Consider the following 13,941-nt stretch of genomic DNA (forward strand, 5'->3'; position numbering starts at 1 on the left):
TCTCCCTTCACCCCACCCCTCTGGGTCATCACAGGGCTCCATGTTGGACTCTCTATGTTATTTAGTAATTTCCCACTATTTTATATACGATAGTATATATATGGGCTTCCCTGGTGGCTCAGATGGTTAAGAATCTGCCTGCAAAAGACCTGGGTCAGGAATGGCAACCCACTCCAGTATTCTTGCTTGGAGAATTCCATGGTGAGCTACAGTCCATGGGGTCACAAAGAATAAGACAAGACTGAGCCACTAACCGCCTCCCCCCGACACACATACAGTGTATATATGTCAGAGCTACTTTCTCAATTATTAGAGAAATGCAAATCAAAACTACAACGAGGTATCACTTCATACCAGTCAGAATAGCCATCACCAGAAAATCTGCAAACAATAATTGCTGGAGAGGATGTGGAGAAAAGGGACCCTCCTGCACTGTTAGTGGAAATGTAAACTGATACAGCCATTATGGAAAACAGTATGGGGATTCCTTAAAAAACTAGGAACAAATCTAACATATGACCCAACAGTCCCACTCCTGGGCATATACTGTGAGAAAACCACAATTCTAAAAGATACTTCTACCCCAGTGTTCACTGCAGCAATATTTACAATAACCAGGACGTGGAAGCAACCTAGATGTCCATCAACAGATGAAGGGATAAAGAAGTTGTGGTACATGTATACAATGGAATATTATTCAGCCATAAAAAGGAATGAATTTGAGTCAGTTTTAGTGAGGTGGTTGAACCTAGAGCCTCTTATAGAGTGAAGTAAGCCAGAAAGAGAAAAACAAGTATTGTATAGTTGAAGCATATATATGGAATCTAGAAAAAATGGTATTCATGAACCTAGTAGAGAACAGATTTGTGGACCCAGCAGAGGAAGGTGAGGGTGGGGCGAATTGTAGAAGTACCAAGTGAATTTCAACATGAATTGGATATGACATGTGAGACAGAGGATTCAAGGATGACTCTAGACTTTTGGCTTGAAAACTGAAAGACTGGAGTTGCCATGGAATGAAAAGAGGACATGGGTGGAGCTCATTTGGGGGAGAGGATTGGATTTTTATTTGAAGTATGCTAAGCTGACGATAGGTCTAGTGAGACGAGGCATGACCATCAGCCAGCTAAATTTTATGGTATTTCCCGTAAAAATATCCAATAATATAATTTAAAAGGTCACACCTTCATTGGGGACAGACTTTTTTTTGATTTATGTACTTTGTATCTTATTGTGTAAAGGGTCTTCTTCATGCCTAAAGGGCCAAAGGACTTTTTTTAAAAAAAATATGTTTAGGAAAAAAGTAGCCAGTTTTGGAATTCAGTTTCCAGATATCTTCTCCAGTATCCGAACTGCAAAACCAGACTGAATCCCAACATCCCATTTTACTTGGCAGCCTAATTCATTTTTCCATAGACATTTTTCTTCATCTCCATTCATTTCCTTTCATCTACCCTTCAACCTTTGAGAGAAAAGCATCTTACTACCCAGATCCTCTCCTCAGTGTCCTTCCAGAAGCTAAAAAAATATGCCCTGAAAATTGATCAGACTTTCCCCTCCCCAAAATGCCTGGAACACAGTAGTCTGAGGGTGGGACAGGCCTGTGAATCCTTATTGCATTCGGAGCACAGATCTCTGTGGACATTCTTCTGCCCTTCACTGATTACAAGTGGTTTTGAAGAGAGATGACTGTTAGCTGCCTTTTTTTCTCTTTTTACCCAAGTTCCTGGATAAAATGGCATTTTTTTTTCAGCCCTGATTATTAACAAGCGTGCTTCTTCTTGCACAATCATTTTGACTTCTTTTTCTTAGACTTGAGGTCCAGTTTATTATAATTTGACAATTTTTATTTGGTTACATTTTAAATTGTCTGCAAATTTTACATCTATAATAGGACTGCACTTTTCCCAGGATCCACAGGGGATAATGTTAGTTGGGAAGAAATGAAAAACTGGCATTTTTTCTGGAGGTCTTGTGTACTGAGTTGTTTTTAATCATAACATTTTAAATTGTCATGCTCTTTCAGAAAATGTTTCTTCACAATAATGATTATGTTTTTATGCCAAAAGTGAGTGCTGATTAAATGACATGTTACACACATTGTCTCTCCTGGTTTTTTTGCAGGACTTGAGAGGGACAAGTTTGATAATAAAACAGTTTCTTTTGAGGAACACATCAAGTCGGAACACAATATGTGGCATTATTTGTACTTCCTAGTCCTGGTGAAAGTGAAAGACCCAACTGAATATACTGGACCTGAAAGTTACGTGGCTCAAATGATCGTGGTGAGTGAGGAGAGGGTTTTTATCTATGACTATACTGCATTCTGTATGTTTCCAATTCCCTACTCTACCTTTCTCCCAGAATGCAAAGGTTCTAGCAGTCATTTTGTTAACCTTTAAATAGGACTGTCAGTCATTGAAGAACCCCTGTCCTGGCTAAATCATTGGTTCTAGTGGACGTCTTGATTATACAAACCAAATCTAAGCCTCAGATGTACAGATGGTATTTCCTGGAGAATTCTCTGTGCAGTGAATTCAGTCCTTTCTGTCATCTTCTGACCTCATGCTTCCTGTCATCACTAAGGTCTCAGTTCCCCAAGTCTGGAACTTTCACATTGGCACGTGATTCGTACTTTTAAAAATGCCTTGAATTTCAGAAAGCAAGCATTTAAGCAATTAAAGAGTGTTTGGGGAGGGGATAATGTTCAACCCCAGTGGGAGAGCATTGACTTTTTGTCAGCGTACATTTTGGATAGATTGACCAGTGTTGGTGATGGATTTGCCCTGATCCTGCTGTGTCCAGTTGCTTGTGACTCCTCATGATCAGTCGCATTGCACAGAGAGTATCAGTTCAGTTCAGTTCAGGTCAGTCACTCAGTCGTGTCCAACTCTCTGCGACCCCATGAATCACAGCTTGCCAGGCCTCCCTGTCCATCACCAACTCCCAGAGTTCACTCAAACTCATGTCCACAGAGTCGGTGATACCATCCAGCCATCTCATTCTCGGTCATCCCCTTCTCCTCCCGCCCCCAACCTTTCCCAGCATCAGAGTCTTTTCCAGTGAGTCAACTTGTCGCATGAGGTGGCCAAAGTATTGGAGTTTCAGCTTTAGCATCAGTCCTTCCAATGAACACCCAGGATTGATCTCCCTTAGAATGGACTGGTTGGATCTCCTTGCGGTATAAGGGACTCTCAAGAGTCTTCTCCAACACCACAGTTCAAAAGCATCAATTCTTCGGCGATCAACTTCCTTCACAGTCCAACTCTCACATCCATACATGACCACTGGAAAAACCATAGCCTTGACTAGACGGACCTTTGTTGGCAAAGTAATGTCTCTGCTTTTTAATATACTATCTAGGTTGGTCATAACTTTCCTTCCAAGGAGTAAGTGTCTTTTAATTTCATGGCTGCAATCAGCATCTGCAGTGATTTTGGAGCCCCAAAAAATAAAGTCTGACACTGTTTCCACTGTTTTTCCATCTATTTCCCATGAAGTGATGGGACCAGATGCCATGATCTTTGTTTTCTGAATGTTGAGCTTCAAGCCAACCTTTTCACTCTCCTCTTTCATTTTCATCAAGAGGCTTTTGAGTTCCTCTTCACTTCCTGCCATAAGGGTAGTGTCATCTGCATATCTAAGGTTATTAATATTTCTCCCAGCAATCTTGATTCCAGCTTGTGCTTCTTCCAGCCGAGTATGGTTGTCCACAATTCAAAGTTTCTTCTGTTTCATAGAAAACTTAAAATGAACTGGCTGAAAGAGAAGTCAGAGTTGCCACTTTTGTGCATCCATGATAGGCATTTTGTTGTTCAGTCACTAAGTCATGTCCAGCTCTTTGCGACCCCACAGACTGCAGCATCCCAGGCTTCACTGCCCTTCACCATCTCCCAGAGTTTGCTCAAACTAATGTCCATTGAGTTAGGATCATTGCATCTGATGCTGAAGCTGAAGCTCCAGTACTTTGGTCACCTGATGCGAAGAGCTGACTCATTGGAAAAGCCCCTGATGCTGGGAAAGATCGAAGGCCGGAGGGGAAGGGGATGACAGAGGATGAGATGGTTGGATGGCATCACCGACTCGATGGACATGAATTTGAGCAAACTCTGGGAGACAGGGAAGGACAGGGAAGCCTGGTCTTCTGCAAGTCCATGAGGTCACAGAGTCAGACATGACTTAGTGACTGAACAATGACAGATCTTTGCATCTGATATAAATTCTTGTATTCTTACAATAAACGTGGCCATATATTGGATTTTGCCTCAAAAACCGTCCTCCAAAATTGTGTTAATTATTTGAAAATGAGATCTTCGAAGAGCCATGACCCTCTTTAATGCTGAGTCCCAAGAATGTATGTATGCTCAATCACTTCAGTCGTGTTCAACTCCTTGTGACCCTGTAGACTGTAGCCTGCCAGGCCCCTCTGCCCATGGGATTCTCTAGGCAGGAATCCTGGAGTGGGTTGCCATGCCCGCCTCCAGGGGATCTTCCTAACCCAGGGATCGAACCCTCATCTCTTGGATCTGCTGCATTGGCAGGTGGATTCCTTACCACTAGCGCCACCTGGGAAGCCCCATCCCAAGGATAATATTTTAAACACCAGAGTGTCAGGAGAGCCAGGTAACAGCGGGTCTGTATCTTCCCCTCTGGGAGCTTACATCCACTTAGGAAGGCATAAGCTACAATATAATGAACAACCAAAGAACATGTTCAGAGGCTAACATCTTACTAAGTACAAGTTAACATTGCAATGTTTTACCTTACCTGACAATATTTATGTGTCACAGGAGCTGCTGCTGCTAAGTCGCTTCAGTCGTGTCTAACTCTGTGCGACCCCATAGATGGCGGCCCACCAGACTCCTCTGTCCCTGGGATTCTCTAGGCAAGAATACTGGAATGGGTTGCGATTTCTTTCTCCAGTGCATGCAGGCATGCTGAGTCGCTTCAGTTGTGTCCGACTCTGTGCGACCCCATGGACAGCAGCCTACCAGGCTCCTCTGTCCAAAGGATTCTCTAGGCAAGAATACTGGAGTAGGAGAGCTCCATGTATATTGAGTTTTTTTAATTCAGCATTTTTCATCCTATTTAATCCTACTGTAAGTTATTTTCTCTCCATTTTTATATGACAGTGGGCAGAACCTAATATTGTTTCTTTTTTTCCATGTATCCTTTTCTGCCCTCTCTTCCTTCTAAATTAGGAAACAGGTTATCATTTTGAGAATAGGCACTCACAGTTCAGTTCAGTTCAGTCACTCAGTCGTGTCCGACTCTTTGCGACCCCATGAACCACAGCACACAGTCATCATTTATTCTTGATCTCAAGATGCTCAGAGACTATTTGTGTGAAACATTTTGTGTCTGCTTGCCAGGGGAAAATCATATCAGCATTCATTTAACATGTGACCTTGGGACTTGCCTAATGGTCCAGCGGTTAAAGCTCTGTTCTCCTAATGCAGGGCTCGTGGGTTCCATCCCTTGTTGGAGAACTACGATCCCATATGCCTTGAGGTGTGGCCAAATTTTTTTTTAATTTGGAAAAGTAAGTAAATACAGTGTAACCTCACACTGCTGTATTTTATCAAAGTTTGAGTTACATTTAATTAATATATATTTCGGTTCGGTTCGGTTCAGTCGCTCAGTCGTGTCCGACTCTTTGCGACCCCGTGGACTGTAGCCTACAAGGCTTCTCTGTCCACGGGATTCTCCAGGCAAGAATACTGGAGTGGGTTACCGTTTCCTTCTCCAGGGGATCTTCCCGACCCAGGGATCGAACCCAGGTCTCCCGCATTGGAGGCAGACGCTTTAACCTCTGAGCCACCAGGGAAGCTATCAGTCATCTATTATGTCCCTTGGACTAAAGATTTTGGGGAATACACTGAAGTCTGAAACATTCCTTTTCTTAAAGCCAAAGAATTTAGAGCTTCCTAAGAAGAGGAGTACAACAAAGCAAGTTCCCTAAGAGTGGAACAAAGAGTCTGAAGGCTTATCGATGTAGAGTGATAACCAACTGGAAGGTGGTGGAAGGGATTTGGGGGGTGTGTATGTGTGTGTGTCTGTGTGTGTGTAATTCATGAGACAGGGTAGAGTTCGTGCAGATGAGGAGTGTCCACTGGATTAAGAGTGAGTTCCTATAAGAGGGAGCAGCCTAAAGAAAAGCCTCAAAATGGGACATTCAAACACTCGGAGGATAGTTACAGCACATGGTTTACTTCTAAGGAAGTTCTGCAAGTTATGACCCAAAAAGTCAACTGGACTTTTGAGTAAGAGGTGTAGATTTTGATCATTATTTTCTTTCAGCAAAGGGAAGCCACAGAGGTTTTTACCTAAGGGAATAATATGGCCCAGTAGAGTGTTCAGGCAGAGGTGCGTGGGCTGGTTTGGGGAAGGGAAAGACGAAGTGAGAGGTGGTACTTGACAGTTGACAAGATTAGGAGGGGGCCGTGGAGGAGCAGGTAAAAGGCTGAGAGATGAGCCAGGGACACCTGACACTGTGAGCTTGGTCATTGGGAGAAAGGTAGCGAATGGGTTTCAGAAAGTCTCTATGAGGAGGAGAAACTAGTCAGAGAAGACTTGTTGATTTTGAAATAAGACAGGAGGCTGAGTCATGGCCTGGGAGAGATGGTATAGTGACAACAGCAGGAGTCTTCCAGCCAGAAAGATATGGACTCAAACCCTGACTCCAGCATGGATCTGCTATGTGGTCTTGTTATCTTGGGTGAGTCTTTGAACCTCCCTGAGACTCTGCCTCCTCCCCTGAGAGGCAGAAAATGGGTGTAAGATCAGTGAGATGATGTGTAAAAAGTGTCTTGCTTATGGTGGGTAATCAGTAATTGACAGTTTTCCCTGGGATCATCCACACGAAAAGACAGCTGGTGCCATCAGGTTAGCGAGTGGCGGGAGAAAGGAGAAATATAAAGAGAAAGCCAGAGACAAAACCTGGGGGATCTCATCTTGAGGAAGAAGACAAATAAAATAAGTAGAAAAGAAAACAATAAAAAGGGTAGAAGAAGCACCAGGGAGTGGAGTGTGTCAGAAGCCTAGAGATGAGCATTTTCAGTGTCAGAGTTCACAGCATCAGTTGTTGCAAAGAAGAGACAGGTCCAAACCTTTGGATCTTGGGTAAGGAAATCCCCAGGTGACTGCCAAGAAACTGTTGACCCATCTTTAGCCTTCAGATTAAAATCACCATTTTGCTGGGCTCTTGTCCTTGAATGTTTAAGACTTACGTTTCCATGTGCCTGTCCATCCTCTCCTCTCTCAGGAACCAGGACAAGAGGGAGGGGAACCACAAACTTATTCGAGCATGAAATGCCTCATTCTCCTCCAAGCAGAGCACATCCAAGAGAATAGGCACTGGTCCTGAATTTTAATGGTCAGGAGAAGGAAGACTGATATTAAGCTTAGGAAGGATGGAAACAAAAAGTCATTTGACTCTTAAGAGTGTTCATTTACTGAAATAGCCCTTTTGGAAAACTTCTGAAAATCTGTAGCTGATGAACCCAGTTTGGAAAAGTGTTACTCCAAGCTCCATGGAGATTATGGCCTCAGAAGGCTGATCGCCGAAGAATCGATGCTTTTGAACTGTGGTGTTGGAGAAGACTCTTGAGAGTCCCTTATACTGCAAGGAGATCCAACCAGTCCATTCTAAAGGAGATCAACCCTGGATGTTCATTGGAGGGACTGATGCTAAAGCTGAAACTGCAATACTTTGGCCACCTCATGCGACGAGTTGACTCACTGGAAAAGACTGTGATGCTGGGAAAGGTTGGGGGCGGGAGGAGAAGGGGAAGACGGAGAATGAGATGGCTGGATGGCATCACCGACTCTGTGGACATGAATTTGAGTGTACTCCGGGGGTTGGTGATGGACAGGGAGGCCTGGCGTGCTGTGATTCATGGGGTCGCGGAGAGTCGGACACAACTGAGCGACTGAACTGAACTGAACTGAACTGAATCTTGATCCACCAAGAGAGAGATTTTAGAGCTCATGGCAAGTCGACACATGTCTGTAGCTCATTTCAAAGACTATTTTTCTCTTCCTTCAGGTCAAAGGTAATCACTCTTAACGGCTTAGTAGAAACCTTCCATTTTCCTACCACTTCTGTTTTTGGTCTTTAAAATTAGGTACATTTACCAATTTGATTTAAATGCTTGTTTATCAATAGAGCTTTAGAAGAAGTTTTCATTTCTTCATGATGGACATAGGTTTTACCCTCAAGGATTTATGCAAAATAAAATAAGGAAGTTCCTCATATTTGTTCATGAAACAACTCATCTGAATTCTACTACACTTTAAGTAAGCCCAATTTGGACCTAGGGGCCCTTAGCAAATGCTTCCTGTCTTCTGGTGAAATGAGAAAAATAAGAATATGCCATGTTTGGGGCTGTTTCACCCCTCTGTGTGTTTTTTCACCTCCAATCCATCAATTTTATGCTCAGGTAAAAATGAGTATTTGCTGGCTTCCCAGGTGGCACTAGTGGTAAAGAACCCGCCTACAAATGCAGGAGACATAAAAGACACAGGTTTGATCCCTGGATTGGGAAGATCCCCAGAGGAGTGCATGTCAACCCACTCCAGTATTCTTGCCTGGAAAACCCCATGGACAGAGGAGTCCAAAAGGTCACAAAGAGTCAAATAGGACTGAGGCAACTTGGCACGCATACAACATGCGTAAAGAATATTTATACTCATATGCATTAAAGCATACATTATAAATAAATTGGTATTTTGTTTCTAGGGGTTAGATTCTTAGAAAATGCATTTGTGCCTCTATGTCCACCCAGTGACAGGGTCAAACCTCTAAAATATTCATAAGAACTTAAAACTTCCTCACTCCTGCCTTCAGACCCTGCCTCAAGCTGTTTAACTGTCCACTGTCTGAGTCTTTGAATTAACACAAAACTCTTTTGGGATATTGTTAGGGGAGATGTGAGTAGATCAAGGTATTTTGGGAATATATTTTCTTCTGGCAAACAAGTTCTCATTTTTTATAAGAGGATTGATATTTTGAGCTAGTGTTTATTGGGGACACAAAGTGGCAGACAGAAAAGAAAGGACCGTGCAGGAAAGTAAAAATAATGAAAAAGAACCCAGTAAACTAGGAGGACGGAGAGGGCACTGGCAAGCCACTCCAGTACTCTTGCCTGGAGAATCCCATGGATGGAGGAGCCTGGTGGGCTGCAGTCTGTGGGGTCGCTAGGGGTCGGACACGACTGAGCGAGTTCACTTCCACTTTTCACACATTGGAGAGGGAAATGGCAACCCACTCCAGTGTTCTTGCCTGGAGAATCCCAGGGATGGGGGAGCCTGGTGGGCTTCCGTCTATGGGGTCACACAGAGTCGGACACGACTGAAGTGACTTAGCAGCAGCAGCAGCAGCAAACTAGGAGGAAAGGGCCTAAGAGGGTAAGTCCTGTAGCCTGTGCTCGTAATGGCCTGTGAGCATCACTAAGCCCCTTTGCTTCTGCCATTACCCAAAGGATGATATTGAAGAGGAACAAACAAAATAGAGATCATTAGAAAAAATGCCCAAGGCTTTTAGAGGTTTCTGTAACATTTTGGAGACATTTTCAGATTTTCAGTTGCTCATTTGCCAAGGTATGTTAGGGACCTTTGGGAATATTTAGTACTTAGTTTGACAAACAGTGAGATTGAAATCAGAGGTACCGGAAAGGCAGGTACCCTGCTTGTTCAGAGAACTGCCCACGTGTTCTGGTGTACTGGGTGGCAACCCAGACCCTGGCTGGCCATGCCCCATTACCATGGCTTTTTGGGGGACCAGTTCCTCATTTTAGTGATTGGCACTTTTAAGCTCTTATGCTTATTTGACTCTTGACTAAAAATTATTTGTGGACATCATGGTGATGTCAGCTGGGACAGTTTCACTTGTTCTTTTCTGGGGGGCTGGAGTTGTACGGGGTTTTTTTTGTTTTCTTAATTTTTATTGGAATACAGTTGATTTACAATATTATCTTAGTTTCTGCTGTACAGCAAAGTGAGTCAGTTTTATACACACACGCACACACATACGTTCTTTTAAAAATTTGTTTTCCATATAAGTCATTGCAGAATATTGAGTAGAGTTCTCTGTGCTATACTATAGGTTCCTGTTGGTTATCCATTTTATATATAGTAGTTAGTATCTGCTAATCCCAGTCTCCCAATTTGTCCTGTCCCCCCTTTCCCCGTCTGGTAACCATAAATTTGTTTTCTACATCTGCAACTCTTCTTTCAGTTTGGTAAGTTCATTTGTATCATTTTTTTTTTTTAGATTCCATGTATTAAGTGGTATCATAGAATATTTGTCTTTCTCTGTCTGACTTACTTTACTCAGTCTGATAATCTCTAGTTGCATTCATTTTGCTGCAAATGGTTTTATTTCATTCTTTTTATGGCTGAATAATATTCCACTGTGTATATATACCACACCTTCTTTATCCATTCATCTGTCAATGGACATTTAGGTCACTTCCATGTCTTAGCTATTGAAATAGTGCTGCTATGACCATTGGGGCGCATGCATCTTTTCAGATTAGTTTTCTCTGGATATATGCCCAGGAGTGGGATTGCTTGATCATATGATAGTATTTTTAGTTTTTTAAGGAACCTTCATGTTGTTTTCCATAACGATTGTACCAATTAACTCATGTTTCTGTTAACATAATAGTTGTCTTGACACAAAACAATTTTAAGTTTCTTGAAGGCCACAACTCGGAATAGAGTAGCTTTTGTTCTGTGTAAGACCAGGGCAGGTGATAACTGTAATATACATTAAAAGTAACTCGATAGACATTTAGTGTCTCTTCTATGCTAGCAGCTTTTCTGTGGTTTTGATACATAAGACTACATAAGAAGTAATCTCTTCCCTCGGGCTTCCCACGTGGCACTAGTGGTAAAGAACCCGCCTATCTATGCTGGAGATAAAAGAGACGTGCGTTTGATCCCTGAGTCATGAAGATCCTATGGAGGACCACTCCAATATTCTTGGCTGGAAAATCCCGTGGACAGAGTAAGCTGCTGGGCTACACAAAAGAGTTGGACACAACTGAAGCAACTTAGCATGCACACACAATTTCTACCCTCGAGAAGCTCAAAACGTTTATTGAATGAATAAATAAAATAATGAGTGAATTAACAAATGAACAGTTTCTTCTTAGCCTTCTGGTAGTCGGACATAATTTACAGAAAGATACACCAAAATAGCTGCACGAGTTTAGACTGAATTTCTCATTAGGCAAATGTCATCTTTTCCCCTCTTTTAGAATCAGAAGGTAAAGACAAACCAGGAAGGGTATCCCACCTGAACCAAGTATATTGGATGCAATATTAAACATCAGATGGCTGATTTGGGAGACTGGTGGTTTGATCCCTCTGTCATCTCCACGTCGTCTCAAGACCAGCTCCTCCCATACGCTCAAAGCCCTCAGGAGTGCCCCTGGAGCTGCTGGTCTGGCAGAGGGGCAGGCATGCGCAATGGTGGGTGTTCGGCATGACTCACTCATTAGAATGAACTCTTCCATGATCTGTGAAGACTTCAGAAAGAGAGAGGTCATCCTTTAATGAGATAGAAAAGCAATCTAGTCACCCAGAAGGAAGGAAATGAACTAAGAATTTACCAGATGTTGTTTTTCTGTGTCTGGAACTCAAAATCAGTCTCGTTTAGTTCAGTGGTATTTTTGAGCAGTAACTACTTCAGGAGGGAGGTGGGCTCATGAAAGACATCAGGTCTTCTAAGATTTATATGCACCCCTTCTGCATCAGCAGCATTTGCTGACTTAATTGCTGCTTTATTGTCATGTGTTATAATTATGAAATTACACATTCTGATTCTATTATTTCCAATATACACTAATTGTGTAATTGGATCTAATTAAGCCAATTATGAAACTGCTCAATCTTCAAAACCTATTTTAAAGACGTTAGAACATAATAAGACACTTTGAAAATGTTTACATTTCCAGGGAAGTAGGAGGCTAGAGATTGTAGCTTCAGAATTCACAATTAAGAAGTAAATGTCTACCTTCAAGGGAACGCCACCTCTGTTGTCCACGTGTGTCAGACATAAATCCAGACATGTGTCTTCAATTTAAGAGGCATCTTTTTTTCATTTCCCAACTCTGGATTTCATTCTTGTGGTGGGATCTATCCTCTAATTATCCTAATTTCCTCTTTAGTATTCATACATATGATCCATGAGTTACCACATTTTTGTGTACATCTTAACATCTTTCTAATCCTCATCTTATTTTGAAATACAGAGATAGAAAAGGTAAATATTTCACAGGGTGGATGTACACAGAGTCTTCATCTTAAAGACCAGAAGTGAGGGTGAAAGGATTGGGCCAAATTGCTTAAAATGAGATTCAGAGATGGAAGTGGGATGAATAAGAAGGACCAGGGCAGGCACATGAGGCGTGGGCTCTCAGTTGTCATTGACTGGTTTCCTGAATTAATCAGAAACTGAATCTGCTGGAATTCAGGTGCGTGCTTGGTCACTTCAGTCATGCCCGACTTTTTGCAACCTCATGGACTGTAAGCCCACCAGGCTTCTCTGTTCATAGGATTCTCCAGGCAAGAATACTGGAGTGGGTTGCCATACCCTCCTCCAGGGGTGTCTTCCAGACCCAGGGATCAAAACCACACCTCTTGCATCACAGGAAGATTCTTTACCACTGAGCCAGTGGGAAAGCCCCTGGTGTCCAAGCAATAGTCCTCAAAGTTCAAGAAGCCAAAATGGCTCTTGTTAGTTTTTCTAATCAGTTTCTAAGGAGAAGGTCAATGTCACAGAAGGAACCTGGGCTTCAGATTCTGAAATTTGATTTGCTAGGATTCCCTTATGCAAGACCCATGATTCTTCCTGATTCCTTCTGTACTTCACGTTACCTGTCAATGAAGAAAGCATAGTCAGCCAGTCAACACTCAGAGTTGAACGGGCTGAATTGTGCCTGGATCCCAGAGGCCTCCTGCTCTGCAGTATCCTGTTCCATTAGCTGCCAGATCACGAGGCAAAGAAGCGGACAGGGATCCCAAGGAAAGAAGCTGGGCAGAGAAGGCTGCAGGGTCGTGGGGAGGGGAGCAGGACTTGGAGGGCTTGAGAGAGTGGGTAATCTGGAAACTAGGAAATATTGGAATAGTTTTAGCAACTAGTAAGGCCGTATCTATGCAAACCAGGTAAATATTAACCCTCTCTATAGTAAGTAATCAGAGAAGGCAATGGCACCCCACTCCAGTACTCTTGCCTGGAGAATCCCAGGGACAGGGGAGCCTGTTGGGCTTCCGTCCATTGGGTCGCACAGAGTCAGACACAACTGAAGCGACTTAGCAGCAGCAGCAGCGTAGTAAGTAATATGCTCTGAGGATTAAATGAAATCCTGCATACTAGCATTACTGTGACTCATAGAAACTGACATTTGATGAGTGCTGTGTGCTCAGTGCTGTCCTCAGTGAGTGACACGCATGATCTCTTTAAAGGCCTTGGATCAGCCCTAGGTGGCAGTCTGTTATGATTATCCCAACTCTCCACAGGATTAAACTGAGGCTTAGAGAGCACTGGTAACTAGCTCCCAAACGGCCCGGCCAGCGGGAAGGGATGCTGTGGCCGTTACATGCAGTGGCTAGCACATGTGCTGTTGTGCTGCGATGCTGTTCGTTATGTAAAGCTACCAGCAGTGCTTCCTCTGAGGGCGGGGTTCCAGCACAAACCTCACGCTCTGCAGAAGAGGGACCACAAATGTGCCCTGCAGGCCGGGCCCAGAGGTAACTCAGCCAGAAGACAGGAAGTCAGCGGACAAGCCTACAATGGCAGGAAGGCCTGAGAGAAATACAAATAGGACTGTCCTTGTTCAGAGCTGGCTGGCAACAGCATGCTTCCTGCAAAGATTAGAAGGGTTGCAACTACAGTTATTACAGTGGTAGGCAAGAAAGAAGCTACGGGACGTT

At 43.1% G+C, this 13,941-nt stretch overlaps 1 protein-coding gene across 5 annotated transcripts in view; it reads left to right on the forward strand.

The window, feature by feature from the left end:
• The window catches only part of ITPR2 (inositol 1,4,5-trisphosphate receptor type 2), a 639,393-nt gene that overhangs the window by 565,260 nt on the left and 60,192 nt on the right, over positions 1–13,941 (forward strand). For 3 of the 5 annotated variants that reach the window (XM_055395002.2, XM_055395006.2, XM_055395005.2), the window contains one exon: positions 2,125–2,285. In XM_055395002.2, the coding sequence (XP_055250977.1) occupies positions 2,125–2,285 (161 nt within the window). Of the gene's footprint in view, positions 1–2,124; positions 2,286–7,264; positions 7,742–10,892; positions 11,599–13,941 lie in introns of those variants that run through there. The other 2 variants (XM_055395004.2, XM_088837263.1) reach the window with 2 other exon arrangements.

The sequence above is a fragment of the Moschus berezovskii genome, chromosome 6, assembly GCF_049115385.1.
Source record: "Moschus berezovskii isolate FMDL1 chromosome 6, NW_MosBer_1.0, whole genome shotgun sequence".
NCBI classification, from domain to species: Eukaryota; Metazoa; Chordata; class Mammalia; order Artiodactyla; family Moschidae; genus Moschus; species Moschus berezovskii.